Source organism: Stenella coeruleoalba (genome assembly GCF_951394435.1).
Source record: "Stenella coeruleoalba genome assembly, chromosome: 1".
Taxonomy (NCBI): domain Eukaryota; kingdom Metazoa; phylum Chordata; class Mammalia; order Artiodactyla; family Delphinidae; genus Stenella; species Stenella coeruleoalba.
In genome coordinates, this window is record NC_137169.1 from 128,812,876 (window position 1) to 128,838,816 (window position 25,941).

General features: G+C 38.3%; 1 protein-coding gene across 3 annotated transcripts in view; it reads right to left on the reverse strand.

The window, feature by feature from the left end:
- CRB1 (crumbs cell polarity complex component 1) overlaps positions 1 to 25,941 on the reverse strand; it is a 265,602-nt gene that overhangs the window by 50,803 nt on the left and 188,858 nt on the right. For all 3 annotated transcript variants that reach the window (XM_079912087.1, XM_079912086.1, XM_079912088.1), the window contains one exon: positions 1,064 to 2,020. In XM_079912087.1, the coding sequence (XP_079768213.1) occupies positions 1,064 to 2,020 (957 nt within the window). The remainder of the gene's footprint in view (positions 1 to 1,063; positions 2,021 to 25,941) is intronic.

Genomic DNA, 25,941 nt, shown 5'->3' on the forward strand with positions numbered 1-25,941 from the left:
ATTCCCTTTAAAATATTACATAGAGCTAGTAGACGCCAGGCCTCATAGTCAAGCAGGTCCGTGATTTGTAATGAATATTGTGGTCAGGGGGAGACCGTGAATAGCTTCTAATAATTCTTAGCCCTTCATACACGGAGTAGGGTATAGACCAAGACTGGTTTCAATTTTACTTCATATAAAGCAAAGAAGACTATTTACCAGATGTTGTCCTATTTCACGTTACTCTCAAATCTTGGGGTAAATTACAGCTGCACTTCAAAGCAGTCTGTTGCAATTACCTTTCCAACATTTGCAATGCAAGAGAATAATAAAAAGAAACAGGTATGTATTGATCACTATCAACAGCAGTCTTTGCAACAATGTCGGAAGTAAGGATTTTGAAATGCATTTCAAACTGATTTGCTAGAGAAATTAGATCAATTAGTTTACGGCATCTACCAAGTTTCAGTGTTGTTACTTTTTTTAAACTTTTTTCTTTCTTTTTTTTCTTAGGACACGTAGGTAAAATACCTGTTTTCTCCAATGCAACTCTGGAAAATACACCTTTGCATAAAATTGTTGGTTTGTAAACGTGCTAAACTTAAGCATGATTTTGGAGCTAGTGTGAACTGCATAGAGAGGAGGGCAAGGAAGTAACTACGTACTGAGAGTCTACTATGCACGCGGCATTGTGCTAGAATTCGGCATTGACTAGTTTCATGTCTAACGGTCCTGTTTTTCCAAAAAGATTACTCCTCTTTCAAATAAGATTTGCAATAAATTTCTGATACACAACAAATGGTAAAATTGTAATAGCATTTTGTAAACACCAAGATGTAAACCCATTTGGATGGGAGCTATGGGCTTAGTTTTCACTTCTCTGCATGAGTGAAACCCTGGCGTCCTATGAATCCACTCAGATTTAATTAAGGTACATCATCAGCCTCTTCCTTTTCCTGTCAGTGGGCAGCCAGCCGCAGAGTCCTGAGGGCTCCTGATGATTCATAACCAGCAGGAATGGCCTGGCTGTTTTGTCCCAGCTCTGCTCTGAGGCACAGCCTTCCTGGCGCCCTGCCCCTCTCACCTCTGTGACAGCTCCGGCCTCGGTAGGGCCGGTAGCAATCACACTGGTAACTAAGCCACAAGTTGAGGCAGCGTCCTCTGTTGTGACAGGGTTGGCTCTCACACCAGTCCTTTCTCGTGCAGCCTGCCTTGACATTTAATGACCAGCCGGACGAGATGTTCTCCAGGGTGATGGGATTCGAGTCAAGTTGAACATCTTGGAGGCAGCCCACAAGCGAAGGTATGGATGGTCTATTATAGACGTTAAGCAGAGCAACACCACTGTGGGCTGTTCCCTCTGGTAAACCCCCCAAAAAGGAGTTTTGTAAAGCACATGTTGACCCATCGCTTCCAAATGGAGAAGGAGCTCTCGTGATGCATGTTCCCAGGCAAGACTCGTCAAGTAAGGCAAGGGTCACAGCCTCTGCAAATGTCACCTCCACTGCATGCCACTCCCCATCGCTGGTGCTGTGGGAGATGAACAGGACCACCTTTGGCTGATCCCTGACTTGAACTGATAAGTGGACGTAGCCACTGAGCAGCTCCAGTACCACAAACACGTCCCTGTCACCTCGGAAGAGTAGAAGTGCCACTGGCTGGACAGTCTGAAACCTGAGGGCTATTGTACAACCGGAGTCCTTGGCTGTCACTGAGCCACTTGGGACCCACAGGAAGCCATCACCCTCAAAAGAAAGTGTGGTGACCGTTTCACACCGTGACCCAGTATAGCCAGAGGGACACAGGCAGCCGAATCCATGCTGGCCATTGTGGAGGTGAGGGACGCATGTTCCATTATTTAGACATGGGTGATCAGTACAGCTGAGGAGCAAATCAGAACAGTTCCTTCCTCCATAAAATGCTCCAGAATGGTTATCAAATGGGCAACGGCAAGTGTAAGTCCCAGGCAAGTTCTCACAGGTACCACCGTTTTGGCAAGGGCTTGAAGAGCACTCATCGACGTCCTCTTCACAGTGGACCCCTGTTCAGTGATAAAGAACAGATTGAAATTACATATATTCAGATCAAAAATAGAACTTTCTCATAATCTTCATGTATAATCTTTTGGAGGTGCAGAACCAGCTCAGGTGTAGGGAGTGTAACAGAGCGAAATGTGACTAGAGACTGAGGAGCTGATACCAATTCCATCATTCTGCACGTATGGTGCACAGAAGTGCAGTCATGGTGAACCTTGAATTCTCCCTCTAGAAATAGGTTATTTGCCAAAAATAGTTGACTCAAACTATCATTGTCAGATATATATGTGACACTGAATATCATAAAAATTTTTTTAAAAGAGAGTTAGATTGCTATTGGGAACAATGCTAGACACAAATTACTTACTTGGGGACTTAGTTCCCAGATATTGTTTATCTTGCCCTGGGCTGCTAATTTCACTCTATTCTACTTGGAAACAGCGATCTGCCTTCTCCATTTTTTGTACCTCCCCGTAATCCCTAGACACACAGACAGTCCAGACAACTCTCTCTGTGGAGGGCTTCTGAGGAGAATGGAAGGTCCCATAACCTCCTCTCCACAAGTCTAGTATAAACCATGAAATCTATCCAATAACAAGTTCCGGTTTCTAGTTTCTTTACTTTTTTTTTACTCTTTTTCCTGGTTCTAAGTCAAAAAAAGGTATCTAATTAGAGAATTGTTAGAATTCATTTAATCCAGGTAACAAAAAGAACTATAACACTTTTTAAGAGTGATGGCTATTGCTTCTTAACGAAGTTCAAATGAACAAATAGTGTTAACGAAAACTGACACATGTATAGGACTCTGTGGCTTCGACAGCACCATCCTCCACGTTATGTGTTTGTGTTTACAGCAATCTCCTGAGGTTTTCAAGGCAGATAGACTTAGCTCTCTTTCACAGACAACACTGCGGCTTAGAAAGATTGACGTCTAAACTCCAAAGCACTTCTACAATCTGGTTTTTAAAATCCAATCTGACACTTTCTGTTTTTTAATTGATAACTTAGTGCATTCTTGTTTTTTGTTATTACTAACATGTCTGTCCTATTTTCCCATTTAACTCCACGCCTAAGTGTGTGCTTCTTAAATTTAATCAAAGGCTCCTATACTGATAATGTTGGATCTGAATCCCAGCTAGGCAGTGAGCAGCTTACATTTATTTTTTGTGTCTAGGTCTTCTGATCTATAAAATGGGGTTAAAAATAGTATCTGTATCACAGGGCTTTTTAAAGGTTAAGTGAGTAAAGACACATAAGATGCTCATAACATTGCTTGATATATAAGTGACTTCTCAGTAAGTGTTGGCTGTAATTAAAAAGTAATAACCAAAGAAATTACCCTCACATGACAAAATCAAATAGCACTGTCATCATTGAGAGAGACTATTTAGAAAGTGTGGGCATACGGAATGACCCACAAATTGCATAACTTTACATAATGAGAGATTGACTTGGACAGCATATTAGGCTGGAATCTCATTAGATCATGCTCTTCACGAGGGAAGGGAAGCTGTTTGATTTACCAACGTATGTCTAAAGCACAGCACGATGCCTGGCTCACGTTTGGCACTAGGTAATTAATTTTTGTATGAATTGATTAATGATGACCTTTGTAAGGTGATTAAAATTTTTATACTGCATTTAACCTCATCTACTCCAGAGCCCAAAGTGCTCTTTTTGTGTCTATTTTGAGATAAATTTACCTGGTGGCACAGTGGTTAAATTTTTGCCCACAGCCATTTATGTACCATATATTTAGACCCTTGATTGGACCCTCCTGTACTTATATTTTACTTTACTTGGATTACTTTCATACAATCTTTGTTAATCCAAAAGTATTTCAAGCTCTGTGAAAGGAGGGAACGTGTTACAATCTTAGAGTCTCCCACAGTCCCTGCACAGTGCTGTGCATATGTGTGTTATAAAAAGCTGGATGAGTAGAAAAAATAAAACTAAATCAAACTGATTTATGTGATCTATAATCATCCTCATAGGTAACAGAACTGACACAGAAATTACAGGCTATATTTTAAAGGAATGTTAGAATGCAAGTTTCATTTAACTGAACTTACGAAAAGTTCAAACTTTTGTTATTAGAAGATAGTTTACTTAAATTTGATTTTCACAGGATTTTGAAAACACAAAAAAATCAAACCGTAAGCATTTAATTAAGAGGAATGCTGAACAGCTCATGAGTTATAATTGAAGAAAAACTCTTTTTTCCCACCCATTGTGCCTTTAAACATATCTAATGGGGGATAAAATCTCCTACAGACCCCAAGCCTTTTCTGTTCAGCCTTGATTAATAAGTCTTAAGATCACATTTTAAAGACCTACAATAAGAAGGATGGCCAGTCAAAAGAAATGTAAGTTTCAGTGCACTTTGGAATTGAATCTTTTTTCTTTGTCTGTTAGGTCGACTTCAGGCTGTCTTGAAAAAGGACCAGGAAGGGTGCCCCCTTCTTTTTTCCCTCCCCTCCCCACCTCCAGACTTCTGCCTGAGTGTCAGAAGGGTTCAGAAAGTTTCCCCTGACTGGTGCCGGCGTTAGATGGCTCCACTCTCTCTGAGACTGGCAGGTGTTTCAAGGTGACTTTTATCCTGGGGCTCTTTGTGGGGTCCTTGGAGCCCCCTGGTCCATCGCTCCAGCTGAGACTCCAGGCACAAGGCCTTGTTCTCACGATGTCCCTCCCTCAGCCCCTTCCTCATTGGCTTCCTAAGGTTTACTTGACATCACCAACTCTGTCTGTTGTTCTTCCTGCACCTTCTGAGGGGGACCAGGACCCGTTTTACACTGACCACTGACTGACACTCCTCCCGTGACTCCCCAAGGACCCCAGGTCCACGGGCCTCTGCCCTGCAGGTGGAGGGGAGCATGGTTGTTGACCAGCCCAGCACAGCCCAGCCCAGCACAGCCCAGCAGCAATTCCCCTTCTTTCTCTCTCTTTCCTGCTGCCCCAGGTAAGCAGTCACAACCTTTCATTTTTTATTTTTTTTTAAAAGAGTTTTCAGATCTGCTTAGACTATGTATTGTTTATTACTGTCCAAATACGTGAAGTTCTGATGAAATAAAATCATGTGCAGGCCATGAAAGCCCAGAGTCATTAGAGGGCCAAATTTCAGACCACCCAACAGTTCACATTTTAAGAATTTGAAACACCTAAAAATAGATAAGGTGGTTTCTGAAAAAGAAAGAAAGAGAAGGAAAGATGAAAGGGAAAAAAAAAAAAAAAAGGAGAAGAAAAGGGGGGAGGGAGGGAGCAGAGAAGAAACCATTCAGGAAATGTTAGCTCACAAGAATACTGAGCTTAGAAAGAAGAGAAAAATGCATTAAAAATGCATAAACTTTGTGCAGCTTAATGCAATGGTAAACAGTAGAATACATAGGCCTCCTAATACTTTTGTAATGGCATACATATAATGTCTCTAGCATTTTCTTAAAATATGCAGACAGATAGAGGACCTTTAAGATGGCAGAGGAGTAAGACGTGGAGATCACCTTCCTCCCCACAAATACATCAAAAATACACCTACATGTGGAACAACTCCTACAGAACACCTACTGAATGCTGGCAGAAGACCTCAGATTTCCCAAAAGCTGTGTGGCTGACAGGGTCTTGGTGCTCCAGCTGGGTGTCAGGCCTGAGCCTCTGAGGTGGGAGAGCTGAGTTCAGGACATTGGTCCACTAGAGACCTCCTGGCCCCATGTAATATCAATCAGCGAGAGCTCTTCCAGAGATCTCCATCTCAACACTAAAACCCAGCTCCACTCAATGACCAGCAAGCTCCAGTGCTGGACACCTGATGCCAAACAAATAGTAAGACAGGAACACAACCCCACCCATTAGCAGAGAGGCTGCCTAAAACCCTGCCAAGATCACAGACACCCCAAAACACACCACCGGATGTGGTCCTGCCCACCAGAAAGACAAGATCCAGCCTCATCTACCAGAACACAGGCACCAGTTCCCTCCACCAGGACGCCTACACAACCCACTGAACCAAAATTACACACTGAGGACAGACACCAAAAAAAATGGGAACTACGAACCTGCAGCCTGTGAAAAGGACACCCCAAACACAGTAAGTTAAGCAAAACGAGAAGATAGAGAAATATGCAGCAGATGAAGGAGCAAGGTAAAAACCCACCAGACCAAACAAATGAAGAGGAAACAGGCAGTCTACCTGAAAAAGAATTCAGAGTAATGATAGTAAAGATGATCCAAAATCTTGTAAATAGAATGGAGAAAACACAAGAAACATTTAACAAGGACCTAGAAGAACTAAAGAGCAAACAAACAATGATGAACAACACAATAAATTAAATTAAAAATTCTCTAGAAGGACTCAATAGCAGAATAACTGAGGCAGAAGAAAGGATACGTGACCTGGAAGATAAAATAATGGATATAACCACAGCAGTGCAGAATAAAGAAAAAAGAATGAAAAGAAATGAGGACAGTCTCAGAGACCTCTGGGACAACATTAAACCTACCAACATTCAAATCATAGGGATCCCAGAAGAAGAAGAGAAAAAGAAAGGGACTGAGAAAATGTTTGAAGAGATTATAGTTGAAAACTTCCCTAATATGGGAAAGGAAATAGTTAATCAAGTCCAGGAAGCGCAGAGAGTCCCATACAGGATAAATCCAAGGAGAAACACACCAAGACACATATTAATCAAACTATCAAAAATTAAACACAAAGAAAAACTATTAAAAGCAGCAAGGGAAAAGCAACAAATAACATACAAGGAAATCCTCATAAGGGTAACAGCTGACCTTGCAGCAGAAACTCTGCGAGCCAGCAGGGAGTGGCAGGACATATTTAAAGCAATGACAGGGAAAAACCTACAACCAAGATTACTCTACCCAGCAAGGATCTTCTTCAGATTCACTGGAGAAATTAAAACCTTTACAGACAAGCAAAAGCTAAGAGAATTCAGTACCACCAAACCAGTTTTACAACAAATGCTAAAGGAATTCTCTAGTGGGAAACACAAGAGAAGGAGAAGACCTACAATAACAAACCCAAAATAATTAAGAAAATGGTAATAGGAACATACACACTGATAATTACCTTAAATGTAAATGGATTAAATGCTCCAACCAAAAGACATAAACTGGCTGAATGGATACAAAAACAAGACCCATATACATGCTGTCTATAAGAGACCCACTTCAGACCTAGGGACACATACAGACTGAAAGTGAGGGGATGGAAAAAGATATTCCATACAAATGGAAAACAAAAGAAAGCTGGAATAGCAATTCTCATATCAGAAAAAATAGACTTTAAAATAAAGACTATTAGAAGACAAAAAGAAGGACACAACATAATGATCAAGGGATCAATGCAAGAAGATATAACAATTGTAAATACTTATGCACCCAACATAGGAGCATCTCAATACATAAGGCAAATGCCAACAGCCATAAAAGGGGAAATGGATGGCAACACAATAATAGTAGGGGACTTTAACACCCCACTTTCACCAATGGACAGGTCAACCAAAATGAAAACAAATAAGGAAACACAAGCTTTAAATGATACATTAAATGAGATGGACTTAATTGATATTTATAGGACATTCCATCCAAAAACAGTAGATTACACTTTCTTCTCAAGTGCTCATGGAACATTCTCCAGGATAGATCATACCTTAGGTCACAAATCAAGCCTTGGTAAATTTAAGAAAATTTAAGTCGTACAAAGTATCTTTTCTGACCACAATGCTGTGAGACTAGACATCAATTACAAGAAAAAAACTGTAAAAAATACAAACACATGGAGGCTAAACAATACGCTACTAAATAACCAAGAGATCACTGAAGAAATCAAAGAGGAAATCAAAAAAACCTAGAAACAAAGGACAATGAAAACTCAACAGCCCAAAACCTATGGGAAGTCTATAGCAATACAATCCTACCTCAAGAAACAAGAAAAATCTCAAATAAACAACCTAACCTTATACCTAAAGCAATTAGAAAAGAAGAACAAGAAGACCACCAACGTTAGCAGAAGGAAAGAAATCATAAAGATCAGATCAGAAATAAATGAAAAAGAAATGAAGGAAACAATAGCAAAGATCAATGAAACTAAAAGCTGGTTCTTTGAGAAGATAAACAAAATTGATAAACCATTAGCCAGACTCATCAAGAAAAAGAGGAAGAAGACTCAAATCAACAGAATTAGAAATGTAAAAGGAGAAGTAACAACTGACATTGCAGAAATACATAGGATCACGAGACATTACTACAAGCAACTCTATGCCAATAAAGTGGACGACCTGGAAGAAATGGACACATTCTTAGAAAAGCAAAAGCTTCCGAGACTGAACCAGGAAGAAACAGAAAATATAAAGACGAATCACAAGCACTGAAATTGAGACTGTGATTAAAAATCTTCCAACAAACAAAAGCCCAGGACCAGATGGCTTCACAGGCGAATTCTATCAAACATTTAGAGAAGAGCAAACACCTACCCTTCTCAAACTCTTTCAAAATATAGGAGAGGGAGGAACACTCCCAAACTCATTCTATAAGGCCACCATCACCCTGATATCAAAACCAGAGAAAGATGTTACAAAAAAAGAAAACTACAGGCCAATATCATTGATGAATATAGATGCAAAAATCCTCAACAAAATACTAGCAAACAGAAACCAGCAGCACATTAAAAGGATCATACACCATGATCAAGTGGGGTTGATCCCAGGAATGCAGGGATTCTTCAATATACGCAAATCAATCAATGTGACACACGATATTAACAAACTGAAGGAGAAAAACCATATAATCATCTCCATAGATGCAGAAAAAGCTTTTGATAAAATTCCACACCCATTTATGACAAAAACTCTCCAGAAAGTAGGCACAGAGGGAACTTACCTCAACATAATAAAGGCCATATATGACAAACCCACAGCCAACATTGTTCCCAATGGTGAAAAACTGAAACCTTTTCCACTAAGATCAGGAATAAGACAAGGTTGCCCACTCTCACTACTATTATTCAATGTAGTTTTGGAAGTTTTAGACACAGCAGTCAGAGAAGTAAAAGAAATAAAAGGAATCCAAATTGGAAAAGAAGTAAAGCTGTCACTGTTTGCAGATGACATGATACTATACATAGAGAATCCTAAAGATGCTACCAGAAAACCACTAGAGCTAATCAATGAATTTGGTAAAGTAGCAGGATACAAAATTAATGCACAGAAATCTCTTGCACTCCTATACCCTAATGATGAAGAATCTGAAAGAGAAATTAAGGAAACACTCCCATTTGCCATTGCAACAAAAAGAATAATATACCTAGGAATAAACCTACCTAAGGAGACAAAAGACCTGGATGCAGAAAACTATAAGACGCTGATGAAAGAAATTAAAGATGATACAAACAGATGGAGAGATATACCATGTTCTTGGATGGAAGAATCAACATTGTGAAATGACTATATTACCCATAGCAATCTACAGATTCAGTGCAATCCCTATCAAACCACCAATGGCATTTTTCACAGAACTAGAACAAAAAATGTCACAATATGTATGGGAACACAAAAGACCCCGAATAGCCAAAGCAATCTTGAGAAAGAAAAACGGAGCTGGAGGAATCAGGCTCCCTGACTTCAGACTATACTACAAAGCTACAGTAATCAAGACAGTATAGTACTGGCACAAAAACAGAAATATAGATCAATGGGACAGGATAGAAAGCCCAGTAAAAACCCACGCACATATGGTCATCGTATCTTTGATAAACGAGGCAAGAATATACAATGGACAAAAAGACAGTCTCTTCAATAAGTGGTGCTGGGAAAACTGGACAGCTACATGTAAAAGAATGAAATTAGAACATTCTCCAACACCATACACAAACTCAAAATGGTTAAAGACCTAAATGTAAGGCCAGACACTGTAAAACTCTTAGAGGAAAACATAGGCAGAACACTCTATGACATAAATCACAGCAAGATCCTTTTTGACCCACCTCCTAGAGAAAAGGAAATAAAAACAAAAATAAACAAATGGGACCTAATGAAACTTGAAAGTTTTTGCACAGCAAAGGAAACCATTAACAAAATGAAAAGACAACCCTCAGAAGGGGAGAAAATATTTGCAAGCAAAGCAACTGACAAAGGATTAATCTCCAAAATATACAAGCAGCTCATGCAGCTCAATATCAGAAAAACAAACAACCCAATACAAAAATGGGCAGAAGACCTAAACAGACATTTCTCCAAAGAAGATATACAAATTGCCAACAAACACATGAAAGGATGCTCAAAATCACTAATCATTAGAGAAATGCAAATCAAAACTACAATGAGGTATCACCTCACACCAGTCAGAATGGCCATCATCAAAAAATCTAGAAACAGTAAATGCTGGAGAGGGTGTGGAGAAAAGGGGAACCCTCTTGCACTGTTGGTGGGAATGTAAGTTGATACAGCCACTATAGAGAACGGTATGGAGGTTCCTTAAAAAACTATAAATAGAACTATCATATGACCAAGCAATCCCACTACCGGGCATATACCCTGAGAAAATCATAATTCCAAGAGTTATGTACTACAATGTTCACTGCAGCACTATTTACAATAGCCAGGACATGGAAGCAACCTAAGTGTCCATCGACAGATGAATGGATAAAGAAGATGGAATATTACTCAGCCATAAAATGAAATGGAATTGAGTTATTTGTAGTGAGGTTAATGGACCTAGAGTCTGACATACAGAGTGAAGTAAGTCAGAAAGAGAAAAGAAAAAAAAGTATGCTAAAAAAAAGATTGTTCTGAAGACCTAGGGGCGGGACAGGAATAAAGACGCAGATGTAGAGAATGGACTTGAGGACATGGGGAGGGGGAAGGGTAAGCTGGGATGAAGCAAGAGGGTGGCATGGACATATATACACTGCCAAATGTAAAACAGATAGCTAGTGGGAAGCAGCCACATAGCACAGGGTGATCAGCTCGATGCTTTGTGACCACTTAGAGGGGTGGGATAGGGAGGGTGGGAGGGAGACGCAAGAGGTAGGAGATATGGGGATATATGTATATGTATAACTGATTCACTTTGCTATACAGCAGAAACTAACACAACATTGTAAAGTAATCATACTCCAATAAAGATGTTAGAAAAAGTGCAGACACTATTTTAGAATCATTCTAGAGAAAAACACATATTTCTTTAAAGGGTGGGAGTGGGGGAGAGGAAGTATGGTCTCAGGTCAGATCCCCACAGATGTACAAAGATGAAACTATGTTTTTTTGGTAATTCTAGCAGTTACAGCAGCAAAAGTTTGTTGTAAAGATGTTGGCTGGTTTTAAGAGGGTTATTTTCAAATATAACCTTACAGCTCCATTTGTAAAAAAATCTTTGTGATAAGTTAATTTTATTAACCCTGAAATATGTCTATATTGACATCTCTTTCTAAGATAAAATAAAAGTAGCAGAGTTGTGAATGGTTAAGGGGTATAAGCTTTAAAACAAATGTGAACCCTCTTTGGGTTCCTCTCACACAAATGGTACAGACCCTTAAGTACAATAAACTTCCTTAAAAACCTTTTATATTCCTCAGGTCGGTGGAGAATCTAGTCTAAGTTGCCCTTCGCCTCTCTCCCCCAATTTGGGTGAGACTGGAGTCTCACTGAAGCTGTTGCCACTCATTGGGGTTACAATGTAGCTCCCAACCCTACACTTGAGGGCTGGGCTACAGCTTGGCACAGCAGCAAGTCTCCAGAGAAAACTCTGCACAGACTCACTCCTTCAAACTGCCTCTCAAGGGCTTCCCTGGTGGTGCAGGAGATAGGAATCCGCCTGCCAATGCAGGGGACACGGGTTTGATCCCTGGTCCGGGAAGATCTCACATGCCGCGGATCAACTAAGCCCGTGCGCCACAGCTACTGAGCCTGTACCCTAGAGCCCGCAAGCCATGACTGCTGAGCCCACGTGCCACAACTACTAAGGCCGCGCGCCTCGAGCCCGTGCTCCACAACAAGAGAAGCTACCGTGAGAAGAGGCCTGTGCACTGCAACGAAGAGTAGCCCCCGCTCGCCACAACTAGAGAAAGTCTGCTCACAGCAACGAAGACCCAACACAGCCAAAAATAAATTAAAAAATTAACTATTAAAAAAAAAAAACAAAACTGTCTCTCAAGAGTTTTCACATACACTTGAAATGAGCAAACATTTCAAAAGCCTGAAGTCTGTCATCTGTCTTGATGTTGACATTCTGCACTATAGTCTCTCATAATTCACTTTGGTTCCTGACAGCTACCATATTTTGACCTCTTAGTTGAAACTTTAATTTACTGTTTTCTTAAATTTACAAAACCCCTACTCTGTACACGACCCTCACTGAGGATTGTAAGATACGCAAAGCAGAAGAGACAGACCTGACCTCAATATGCTTACAGCATAACGGCAATACAGAAATACATTGAAAATACGGAAAATGCACTGCATACGGCAGGTTCTCAGAGAGTGTATGGAAAATATGTGAGGATCAAACTCAGGGAACATTAGAGAAGATTTAGCCAAGTTTTAAAGAAAAAGCACTGAATGAGAGATCATCACAAATCTTAAAAAAACTCAAAATTTTAAATTACATCAATAAACAAATGTTGATTACATATCTACCATGTATAGAATACTGTGGATAACATGGAATAAAAACTGGTCCTTGCCCTCAGTGAGTTTAATGGAAAAGCAAGACAAATTTGTCAAATGTTAAATGATAGTGTAAATCAAGACAACACTGAAGAGAACACTGAACAGTGTATAATGAATTCCAAGTGAATTGTATGAACAACAGCTGCTCTGGAGAGAGAGCTCTTCAGGCTGGGCTGGGCTGGGAAGATTTTGTAGTGATAGAATTTTAGATAGGTTTTCAAGTATGACAAAGATCGGCAGAAGTAACTGAATACACAAAAACTCTTTCACAGAAAACCATACGCCATTTTGAGGTGACAGTGCGTTTGGCAATCTAGCTGGGATGGAGGATTTACATAGGAAAAGCAAGTCAGAAAGACTAAATGTAGCCAGAGTGAAGAAGGTCTGGAATTTAGGGAGTTTTTAATTATTTTTTAAAAATTAATTTGTTTACTTATTTATTTTTGGAAGGCAGTGGGGAATAAGCTGGTAGTTGTTGGATGGAAGACCAAAGTGGTTTCTTGTAAAGATCAGTCCCCCAGGGATCTGTAACAGAGTGAAGTGGGAAGAAACCAGAGACAGGAACATGCTAGACAGTTGTTAAAATTGTCCACACCTAAGATTATGAGGGCCTAGTATCAGACATTTATTCCTTTATAATTTACAGTACCCTTTCATTTATCATTGGTCAGCAAATAAGTACAGAGGGTGATACTTTCTTTACGTTTGCTTACTGTATTTTATCTTGTAATTCCTAAAATTTATATATTTAATCTTTCACAACATAACTATCAATCACTTGATTATGTATTTTCTTTAAATATAAACAGAGAAACTAGTTTTAAATTTTACCTTCATGGAGGAAAAAAAAAAGTAAGGAGAGAAAGCCCGAATTTAGGTCAACAGTCTGAAGAAAATAAGAAGAATTAGATATTAAAAGTAGAGTGATACACAGTAATTTATGCTTTTACTTTGTTTAAAATCTGTTCTATTGATATCTCCAACATAAAATAAGGTTAGACATATTTATTTGATGGACCCGGAAAACTAAAGTAGGAAGAAAGACTGAAACTTCTTTTATTGGCTATTTGACTGGCTCAGCAAAGAAGATCTGCTGTCAATCAAGTTAAAAGGATTAGGCAATATTTGTGGGATTACCTGTGTCATTCAGTCTTCTTAACTGGGTATTTTAGTTGACAATGAATTGGTTATTTATGTCCATGTATTTATAGTACGAGGTGAACTGCTTGAAGCTGACTGTTATTTTGTTTATGTGAAGTCAATTCATTTAATTCAAAAGGGTCACTCCTTTTATTTTTCTAAAATTCTTTTATATTCATATATGATTCTATGATAAGATTGTATTTCAAAAAATAATCAGGATAGGGAAAAGTCCTATACCTGGAATATCCCATATTTACATCAGAATAAATTATATTAATGGATAAAAAGGACATAGACTTTATGTTTAATATAAATATCACGGGCTATTAAAATGACCTTGCTATATTCCCACTTTATTGAAAGTCATGGTTAATGAAGTTATCAGAATATTATTTCTGAAAAAACTTATATACACATATGTTTCATCTTTCTCTATTTTAATTGACTTAGGTGTTTTTTTTATTTTAGTAAATTGAAATCAAGAAAAAATTAAAGTCCAAGGACTCCTTGCATAAGTATTTCCTTTATTCATTACTTTCTGTTCCTCAAAACTTCTAATTTTCAGTTGATAATAATATCTAATATAGCATTAATAGTAGTTGCTAAATAAACATCTTAAAAACTCTAACAATGGTACCAATTACCTTATACAAGTAATAAGAAAAGAGTGAGTTACCTATGAGCACCACCATTAAAATGTGAAAACCTTGTGTCCTGGCTCCAAACATTTTTCTGTAGAAAAAGAGATATCCATCCAAACACCTACTAGGTTGACAGGACCAGTTTCTGATGATTTTCTTCCATTTCCAAAAGTGTGTCACCTTCTTCCTTCAGGCAGAGAGTTGTGAGGACTTAGTTTGGGTGCCAGATCTGTGGGGCTTAGTGTAAGACCCATTTGTGCTGCTTACCAAGCAGACTTGTGACATTCTTAGTCCCTACTTATACCTGGGGCCTCCCCTTTTTAAGTCACAAGAGTGAACATTGACACTTTTATCACAGAAAAATGAGTTTTGGGGGACTCTACAGACAGATTGCCATTTTTGGTAACTTCTATCATGGAAAATTAGAGCTTGGTTTTATACTTTTCTTCACAACAGAAATGCCGTTTTTTGGTTTTGTTTTAACTCTTTTTTGTTCTGTTTTGCTTTTGAATAGCAGTTAAGAAATTCATGGCAACTTCAAATCCATTGAATATCTATGCATGAAATTGGAAAAGAGAAATCAAGAAAACAGCAGGGGTTTTCATTAGACTTAACAGACTGTGGCAAAAGAGTTATTTGTGCAATGCTCTCAGGCTTAAATTCCACTCTCTATGAAAAAATAACCATGCTCTACTCGTCTTAAATACAATGGTATTTGATCTTGTACAACAGAACAATTTGAGTAGGCAAGGTGTTTGGGATGTACTTAGGGTAATTGGTGCTTGACATTTGTTTTTTAACATTTTCTGAGAGGCAGACCTGAGGATGTGCAGAGGTTTTACTCGGGCAGTACAGGGTGAGACATCACCAAGCCTTAAAAGTCTGCCATGGATCTAAGCCTGGTAAGCTGTGGTGGAAACCAGGTGGTGAGGGAGGCAGGAAAGAGGCAAAGCCGGCGTCCTTGCAGTAGTGTACTTCTTCACTTGTTTGTCATTGGTTCACCTTTTACCTGTGACCTGTGCTGGACGAATGTGCTCCATTCATCTATTATTCATTCAACCTTTTAGCAGTGCTGGAAATAGGATGGTGGGTAAAAGGAGCCTGGGTTCTGCTTCATGGGGTACACAGGTTGGCCAAGTTTACAGCCCTAGGGAGAGCTGGGCAGACGGGGGCCTTGGGGACTGCAGGACAAAGCTAGGCCATGGGGGCTAGAGGTGAGAATGGGGTGGGGAAGACAAGCAACATATTCAGAGTTCCGATCAATGGATCAGCTCAGAGAGACGTTTCCAGCAATCATCAGGGAGCCAGGATAATGAAGTAGAATAAACAGGGAACAGGAGCCTTGAAAATTGATTTTCAAATGCCAACTTTGATACTAGGCTAGGAGAACCCAGGCGAGTAGCTATTTTTTTTTTAAGTTGAAGTTTATCTATAAAGTGGACATAATAAAGCCTATTAAACAGTTATTTTGTGTGAACAAAATGGGAACTATAATTGCTTGGGGCATAGTAGTATTTTAAAACAGTTTCAGTAGTGTGAGTGTGTGTGTGTGTGTGTGTGTAATGAATAGGTGAACTTGAGCATAAATGACTTGGATAAAAATGTAGAAGGTTTACCAAATTTGCAGGCAACATGAACTTGTTAAAGACAATGACTGCTCTGAAGCAGAAATGATGGTTCAACCCAGCAGTCACTTCCCCAACTCATCCCACCCACCTTCCTATGGGGAGAACATGCCTCCACTAAAAGCAGATCTTTTCCCCCTTTCCTGTTTACCAATTTCTGTCCCCCTCTAACCTTAAAAATCTAACTATAGGAATGAGATTACTAAGCAATTGAAACTAACTTTTGACTTATACTCTCCTGACTGCACACCATGCCTTGTCTAACTTGTTGATTCTTTTCCCAGATAAGAAGAAGTAAGAATGAAGAATTAAATAGTTAAAGAATGATTAGCTCTCTACCCCCAAGAGCCCCTAATGACTCCTGCAGGCTGGTCACATGGGCAAGATAACATCTGAAGAGAGAGTCACCCAGCCGTCACTTGATGGAGAATGATGCAAAACCCAAACTCCTGCCTTGATGATTCACTGAGATTCTTCACTCCCCCTCGCCATTTTTCCTTTTACAAACCATCAGGGCTCAGAGAAGAAATAAATGAAATAGACATGAAGAAAACAAGAGCAAAGATCAATGAAACTAAAAGCTGGTTCTTTGAGAAGATAAACAAAATTGATAAACCTTTAGTCAGACTCAACAAGAAAAAGAGGAAGAAGACTCAAATAAATAAAGTTAGAAATAAAAAAGAAGTTACAACTGACACCACAGAAATACAAAGGTTCATAAGAGACTACTACAAGCAACTATATGCCAATAAAATGGACAACCTAGAAGAAGTGGGCAAATTCCTAGAAAGGTACAACTTTCCAAGACTGAATAAGGAAGAAATAGAAAATATGAACAGACCAATCACTAGTACTGAAATTGAAAATGTGATTAAAAAGCTTCCAGCAGACAAAAGTCCAGGACCAGATTGTGTCACAAGTGAATTCTATCAAACATTTAGAGAAGAGCTAACACCTATCCTTCTCAAACTCTTCCAAAAAATTGCAGAGGCAGGAACACTCCCAAGCTCATTCCAGGAGGCCACCATCACCCTGATACCAAAACCAGGTAGAGATATCACAAAAAAAGAAAATTACAGGCTGATATCACTGATGAACATAGACACAAAAATCCTCAACAAAATACTAGCAAAATGAATCCAACAACACATGAAAAGGATCATACACCATGACCAAGTGGGATTTATCCCAGGGATGCAATGATTATTCAATATATGCAAATCAATCAATGTGATACACTACATTAACAAACTGAAGAATAAAAACCATATGATCATCTCAGTAGATACAGAAAAAGCTTTTGAGAAAATTCAACATCCATTCATGATAAAAACGCTCCAGAAAGTGAGCAAAGAGGGAACATAACTCAACATAATAAAGGCAATATATGACAAACCCACAGCCAACATCATTCTCAATGGCGAAAAGCTGAAAGCATTTCCACTAAGATCAGGAACAAGACAAGGATGTCCACTCTCACCACTTTTATTCAACATAGTTTTGGAAGTCCTAGCCATGGCGATCAGAGAAGAAAAATAAATAAAAGGAATCCAAATAGGAAAAGAAGAAGTAAAATTGTCACTGTTTGCAGATGACATGATACTATACATAGAAAATCCTAAGGTGCTACCAGAAAACTACTAGAGCTTATCAATGAATTTGGTAAAGTTGTAGGATACAAAATTAATGCACAGAAATCACTTGCATGCCTATACATTAACAATGAAAGATCAGAAAGAGAAATTAAGGAAACAATTCCATTTACCATCACATCAAAAAGAATAAAATACCTAGGAATAAACCTACCTAAGGAGGCAAAAGACCTGTACTCAGAAAACTGTAAGATGCTAATGAAAGAAATCGAGGATGACACAAACAGATAGATAGACCAGGTTCTTGGACTGGAAGAATCAACATTGTGGAAATGACTATACTACACAAAGCAATCTACAGATTCAATGCAATCCCTATCAAATTACCAGTGGCATTTTTCACAGAATTGGAACAAAAAATTTTACAATTTGTATGAGAACACAAAAGACCCCAAATAGCCAAAGCAATCTTGAGAAAGAAAACTGGAGCTGGAGGAATCTGGCTCCCTGACTTCAGACTATACTACAAAGCTACAGTCATCTGTTTTTGTACTGGCACAAAAACAGAAATATAGATCAAGAGAACAGGATAGAAAGTTCCTGGATAGAAAGATAAACCCATGCACCTGTGGTCACCTAATCTATGACAAATGAGGCAAGAATATACAGTGGAGAAAAAGACAGTCTCTTCAATAAGTGGTGCTGGGAAAGCTGGACAGCTACATGTAAAGGAATGAAATTAGAACATTCTCCAACACCATACACAAAAAATAAACTCAAAATGGATTAAAGACCTAAATGTAAGGCCAGACACTATAAAACTCTTAGAGGAAAACATAGGCAGAACACTCTCTGACATAAATCGCAGCAATATCTTTTTTGATCTACCTCCTAGAGTAATGAAAATAAAAACAAAAATAAAAAATGGGACCTAATTAACCTTAAAAGCTTTTGCACAGCAAAGGAAACCATAAACAAAACGAAAAGACAACCCACAAAATGGGAGAAAATATTTGCAAATGAAGCAACCAACAAGGGATTAATCTCCAAAATATACGAACAGCTCATGCAGCTCAGTATCGAAAAAACAAACAACCTAATCGAAAAATGGGCAGAAGATCTAAATAGACATTTCTCCAAAGAAGACATACAGGTAGCCGAGATGAACATGAAAAGATGCTCAACATCACTAATTGTTAGAGAAATGCAAATCAAAACTACAATGAGGTATCACCTCACACCAGTCAAAATGGCCATGATCAAAAAATCTACAAACAATAAATGCTGGAGAAGGTGTGGAGAAAATGGAACCTTCCTACACTGTGGTGGGAATGTACATTTATACAGCCACTATGGAGAACAGTACGGAGTTTCCTTAAAAAACTAAAAATAGAGCTACTATATAATCCAGCAATCCCACTCCTGGGCATATATCTGGAGAAAACCATAATTTGAAAAGATACATGTACCGCAATGTTCATTGCAGCACTATTTACAATAGCTAGGACAGGGAAGCAACCTAAATGTCTATCAACAGAGGAATGGATAAAGAAGATGTGATACATATATACAATGGAATATTACTCAACCATAAAAAAGAACAAAATAATGCCATTTGCAGCAACATGGATGGGCCTAAAGATTGTCATACTGAGTGAAGTAAGTCAGATGGAGAAAGACAAATATCATATGATATTGCTTATATGTGGAATCTTAAAAAAATGGTACAAATGAACCTATTTACAAAACAGAAATAGAGTCACAGATGTAGAAAACAAACTTATGGTTACCAAGGGGGAAAGAAGATGGGAGGGATACATTGGTAGATTGGGATTGACATACACATACTACTATATGTAAAATAGATAACTAATCAGGACCTACTTTATAGCACAGGGAGCTCTACTCAATACTCTTGTAATGACCTATATGGGATTAGAATCTAAAGAGTGGATGTATGTATATGTATAACTGATTCACTTTGCTGCACACCTGAAACTAACACAGCATTGTAAATCAATTATGTTCCTATGAAAACTAATTAAAAAAAAAACCATCATGGCTGAGCAGAATCTTCAGAGTTGGTCTCTAGACACGAGTCCACCTTCTCCCCAGATTGCTGGCTTTTCTGATTTAAGCAACTTTCCTTTCTACTGACACTTGCCTCTCGAATTATTGGCTTATGAGTGGCCAGCAGCAGAACCTCGGTTCAGTAACACAACCATAAATGATGCAAATGACAAATATATTCTTTCACATCCTCCTTTACAGCTGGGTCATGGGCATGTGACCCAGTCCTGGGCAACAGGACCTGAGGGAGCTCTGCTAGGGGGACTCTGGGAAGGGCTTTCCTTGCTAATATGAAAAGACATGCCCCTTTAATCTGACATCGTCTTGTACAGATGTGTTCCCGGAACTGCATTAAACATGCTACAGCCATGGGAGATACGTTCAAAACACATGGCAGGATACTGAGAATGTGAATCCTAAATTTTCCTAAAAATAACAGACTTTCCTAAATTTATAATTCATTATCAGGTGTGTATTTTCTTTTTATCCAAAAGCATCCTAACTGAAGATGTTACACTTACCAGGATCAAGAAAGATCTGTATAGGCAAGAATAATGTACTCTAAAAGAAACTTTATCAAAGAAAAATGTAAACTTGTACATTTTCTCCTTACCTTAAATTTTATTAAAATTTAAACAAGTCTGAGAAGAGTGCATAAAAAACTGGATAGGACATGAGAATGAGGATTAAAGAAAACAGTGGGATGTATAGCCTGAAAATGTGTATTACAGTTAGAAACAGATGTAAACCCAGCAACACAGATAGAGCTAAATAACATGGCACTTGACAAAAAAAAAGAGAGAGAGAGAAAGAAAATGAGGATTTTAACACAATACATGCAGATTTAGAAAACATTACGTGAATACATGCAAATTAATGTCTATATGTCTAATATATTACTGAGATTTCCAAACGGAGGGAAGAAAAAAATGAACAGCGGATAGAGGAAGGAATAGAAGAGAATAGAAATAAAGATTCCCATGCAAACCAGACAAGACAGTTTCCTATGAGCTGAGGAGAAGAGTTAACTCTTTTCACTTGAGATTAAGCAGCCACAAAATTGGAGGAGACATAGTTTATCAGTTGAAGACATAGGAGCTTCAACTGATAATAAACTTTATAACAACCAGTAGTAATTATTATTAACATTTATAGAGTGTATTATAGTTTATGGTTTACTGTCATATATATTATCCCAATTTATCTTTGAAGTATGGATCCATGGTGATGTAGCTTCCAAAATTTTATGTGGTTTTGGGGCTTTCACAGGGAATGATAGTATCTAGGGAAAGAAAATGATCATCCCTCTCAAATTCCAGATTTGATCTCAAAATATTTTTGTTGTTTCGAATCCTTTAATGGGAAAAGTTAAAACATGCACAAATCCAGTAAGGAAAGCTATTATAATTGTAATATATTACAATTGAAATCATGTCACTAGAGAAATTCTTGAAGAAAATGAGGATATTTAACCCAGAGAAAAGCAGGTACTAGGGCACATCAGAAGGGTCTGCATGGAGCTGAAAGTCCATCCCATGACATTTTTTGTTTGGTCCTACCAGGGAAAAGTGGCACCAATGGTAAGATGCCATAGGATGTTATATTCATGCTCACTACACAGAATCTCCTAGTAATAGATGCTGCAAAGCATAGAATCAGCTGTCTTGAAAGACAGGAAGTTTCCTGACCTTGAAGACGTGCACATTTAGAAAGGATTGCCATTCAGCATGGATGTTATACAGGAAATTAAAGAAAAGATGGGCTATAGAGTTCAATGGCCTCTAATGATTTTTTTAGCCCTGAGATTCTTTCATCATTTCTAAGTAAAAGACGTGCTGTATGCATCACTGCTAAGGAAATAATAATGGCAGAGAACATGCTGAATATAATAAGCTCCAACATCTTCATAACCTTGTCACAGCTTTTAAAATCTGTACAAAAGAGAGAGCAGTATGTTCCTTAGAAGGCTGCTACAAGGAATCCATGAGACAGTTGTTCTAAGCTTGTAGGTCCAGGTCCTGCTAGGGGCTTATCCGGCACTGCTTGTCTTGCCAAAATCTCCTACCTCCATTTTTATTTGCTCAAGAAGGTAGTTAGGTTTTTTGGTATCCATCATTTACTCTCAGTTGATTACAGTTAAATTCCACGTTTCCAGAGGTCACTGGAAGTGATCTCAACCATCCAGAACATAATCATGAAGATACATTCTAAAAGCGTCTATGTTTAAAAACAGAGATTGCAAATTTATTAACTATGTCCTCAAGCTCTTGTTCACCATTTATTATTATTTTAGACACAATTAAAATAAGCTTGATTATCCAGTATCCAGGAAAAGAAAAGGGGAAGCTACCATGTATATTTTTAGCAACAAGAGATATGACAGTTGAGAGCTGGACAGTGCATGTGAGTAGGTGGAGCCCAAGATCTGTTGCAGGCACTGTGTGAAGGGTCTCAGCTATGTGGACATTTAATTATTTCAGTTAACGACAGAGTGTGTTGCTACCTTCATTTCACAGATGATGAAACTGAGCCAAGGTGTGACTGGTGCCCCAATCTGCCTAACTCCTGAGATGAGCCTTTTTCTTTTCTTCTAAGTCATGCTGCCTCCAAGGAAAATAATACAATGAGCTGGCATAAAATAATATAGGACAGTATAGCACTTGGGAGACATTGAAAATAGGAACAAAATCAATATGTATCTTAAGGCCTCATCGCATAGGACAATGACATAACATAAATCAATAACAAAAGTCATCAATAAAATACGTAAGTGCATGCAAACTTTTCCACCCAGAAATGCAAGAAAATGTGTAATATATTTCTGAAATATTTTAATGCAAAATGGTTAAAAGAAAACACTTTCCCACAAGAATTATAAAAATGTGTTATGTCTTTTACGTTGGCCACCCCCCCAACCTTAATGACATCAGATGAACATGGTTCTACCACTGGTGATTATTTTGTTTATTAAGACGTGTATGTGTACAGCATAGTGCATGGGGCTGTTTCTTCAGCATCCATTCCTTTGATCTCTTTCATTATTACACTATTTTAAAGTTTTGATTCAAGAGACACATACACACACTCTCTAGACCTGACATTTGTTCAGAGCCATACAGCAGCTCAGATAAAAATACCGAGCCCAGAGGAAGATTTGATTCAGTCTATTGTGTGAAAAGTATGCTGGGATCTTCAAACGAAAGACAAAAGAGCTGCAAAAAAGCTTTGCATTTCAGGTCTACGATTCATTTGATTTTTACACTTCAAAAGTCCCACTTTGAAGCCCAGCGGAGATGAGGGGGTGATTTTTAGTTATTTTATGGACTAACAAGTAGAAAATACAGCATTGCACATACTCACTCTTGTTTTCTTTACTTTGAAAAGTAATTTCAGAGAAAGTCAACCCAGTTCAACCAGAACTATCCTAATTGGCTTTGATCAGTAAATCATCAGAAATGGCTCTGCTCTTGCTTAGTCCTTTTCCCCCTCTTCTTGTCAAAAGTGAATGATAAAACACTCAGGTTATGATGAATTACAAAAATCTGCTTTGTGCTGGGTTGGATGCGTTGCTATTCCACGTAATGTTTGCTTTCTCTCTGCCATGGTAAGAAGTGCATTTCCATTCTTTGGTAGTGACAATCGTTCTCTCACACGTTTACTAATATTTTGTTCTGCACAGCCACAAAATAACGTCCAAGGCTGAGGAAATTACTGACCTGGTGAGGCCTGACATTCAAGGCCGTCTACAATCTGGCTTTTATTTACGACACCGCCCCTGCCCCCATCCCCGGCATTACTTTCCACTGCCCGCTACATAAAGGGTCTGTATTAAAACACTTTTAGTAGAATGAAAATTGAAGCACATTCAAAGCGTTCTCCCTCTCTCCACTTGTTCAAAATCCCAACTTTCTTTCCGGGCTCAGCCTAGCGGGTGTTCAGGCCTATGGAATGCCTTCCGTGGAAAGTCTCAGTGACGCTCTGCCCTCAACAATCCCAGGCTTGTCTCCATGGAACCCAGAATTGACTACGTTGTAGTGCTATTTATTGTTTAATATTTGTGACTTGCTTTCCTCCAACTGCATTGTAAGGTTTGTAAGTATGAACACCTCTATCTTTACTTTCTAGTTCACTGCATTATACAACAGTACTGATACTGTAAACAGTTCTGCACAATGGTACAGTATAATGTGTGTATTTCTGATGAAATGAATGCAGTACTGTCCTATGTTTCCAGAATTAAAGCAAACATGCATTCAGTCTTTTTCATACATAAAAGAAAAGTCTAATGTATTGGAAGATGACTCTAGTCTTTACGCAGGGGCTCTGGACCTGGCATTCACAGATGTCTAAAGCACCCATGAACGGACATCTGAGGTCTGTCAACCTCTTGAAAATATATGAAATATTTTGTGATTTGTTATTATTGCATTTTCTGGGGAGAACATTCATAGCAGTGACTCTTTAAAATTTAATATCATAAGTATCACTTAGTGGGGGGTATGTGTTTAAAAATGCAGATTCCTAGGACAAAGGACCAAATTTTGATGTATAAAGGAAGATGCAGAAGATTTTAGGAGACTGCACTATGTTCATGATAATATGCAGGAAAACCTGGTTTCTATGTATGACATAATAAGAAATACATATGGCCTCTACCCCTGGTTCCTACATAGAACTCCTAAGACTCTTATAATTTCCTGAGTGATGGGATGTTAGGAGTGTCCTACACAGAAGTCCTAAATTCATTGGAATTTCCTGGATGATAACACTGGCTTTTGTTCTAGTGAGGCAACTTCTGGTGGGCTCCTGGATAGCTTCAGGATGGGGGGTTGGTCACCAGTAAGACCAAGCCGAGATCAGAAGCTTGGAACTTTCAACCCCACCCCATATTCTCCAGGGATCATACCTACGTGATCAAGCCTCCATAAAAAATTCCTAAACGACAGGGGTCAGAGAACATCCAGGTTGGTGACCACCTCAAGGTGCTGGGAGGGTGGCCTGTCGGAGAGGGGACTGAGCGCCAGTCACCACCACTCCCTCGCCCAATGCTTCTCTTCCATTTTGCTGTTCCTGAGTTGTGTCCTTTATAATAAGCAAAAATGAAAACACAACGTACCAAAATTTATGGGATCAGCAAAAACAGTACCAAGAAGGTAGTTTATAGTGATAAAGCTTACATTAAATTAAAAAAGAAGATCTCAAATATACAACCTAACTTTACACTGCAGGAAACTAGGAAAAGAAGAACAAACTAAGCCCAAAGTTAGCAGAAGGAAGGAAAGGAAGATTGGAGCAGAAATAAATAAAATAGAGAATAAAAGCAAGGGAAAAAAATTGATGAAACTAAGAGTTGGTTTTTTGAAAAGATAAACAAAATCGATGAACTCCTAGCTAAACTAACCAAGGCAAAACAAGAGAAGACTCAAATAAATAAAATCAGAAATGAAAGAGAAGTCATTACAACTGATACCACAGCCTTAAAAAAGAATGAAATCCTGCACATATGACAACTTGGATGAACCTGGAGGACATTATGCTAAGTGAAATAAGCCAGAAGCAGAAAGACAAATACTGCATGATCTCACTTACATGTGGAACCTAAAATAGTCAAATTCATGGAAGCAGGGAGTGGAGAATGGTGGCTGCCAGAGGACAGGAATGAGGGGGAGATGGAGAGTTATTAGTACAAAGTTTCACTTATGCAAAATGAATAAGTTCTAGAAATCTACTGTAAAGCATAGTGACTACAGTCAGTAATACTGTATTTTATGCTTAAAATTTGCTAATGGGGTAGGTCTTATGTTCAATGTTGTAGCAAAATTTTTTAAAAATTTAAGAGGCTAGATCTCATGTTAAATATTCTTACCACAATAAAAATGTAAATAGTAAATATGTGAAAACATTTTAAACGGCTAAAACTGTTTTCAGAAGCAAGTCATTGAACATAATGATTTATTCCTGATTTAATTCATAACTAAAAAATAAAAATAAGATCTTATAAAAAAAGAAAATAATAAAAAATGCAGTAAAAATAAATACTGTTCAAATTTTAAATTTTGGAAGTAGAAAATAATAAAGCATCAGAAGTGGTAAATAAAACAGATAAAGGCAGAGATTATTAAGCTTAATACACAGTAGAAGTGAAAGGTTCAAGAGCTATAAAAGTTTATTTCCATGGAGGG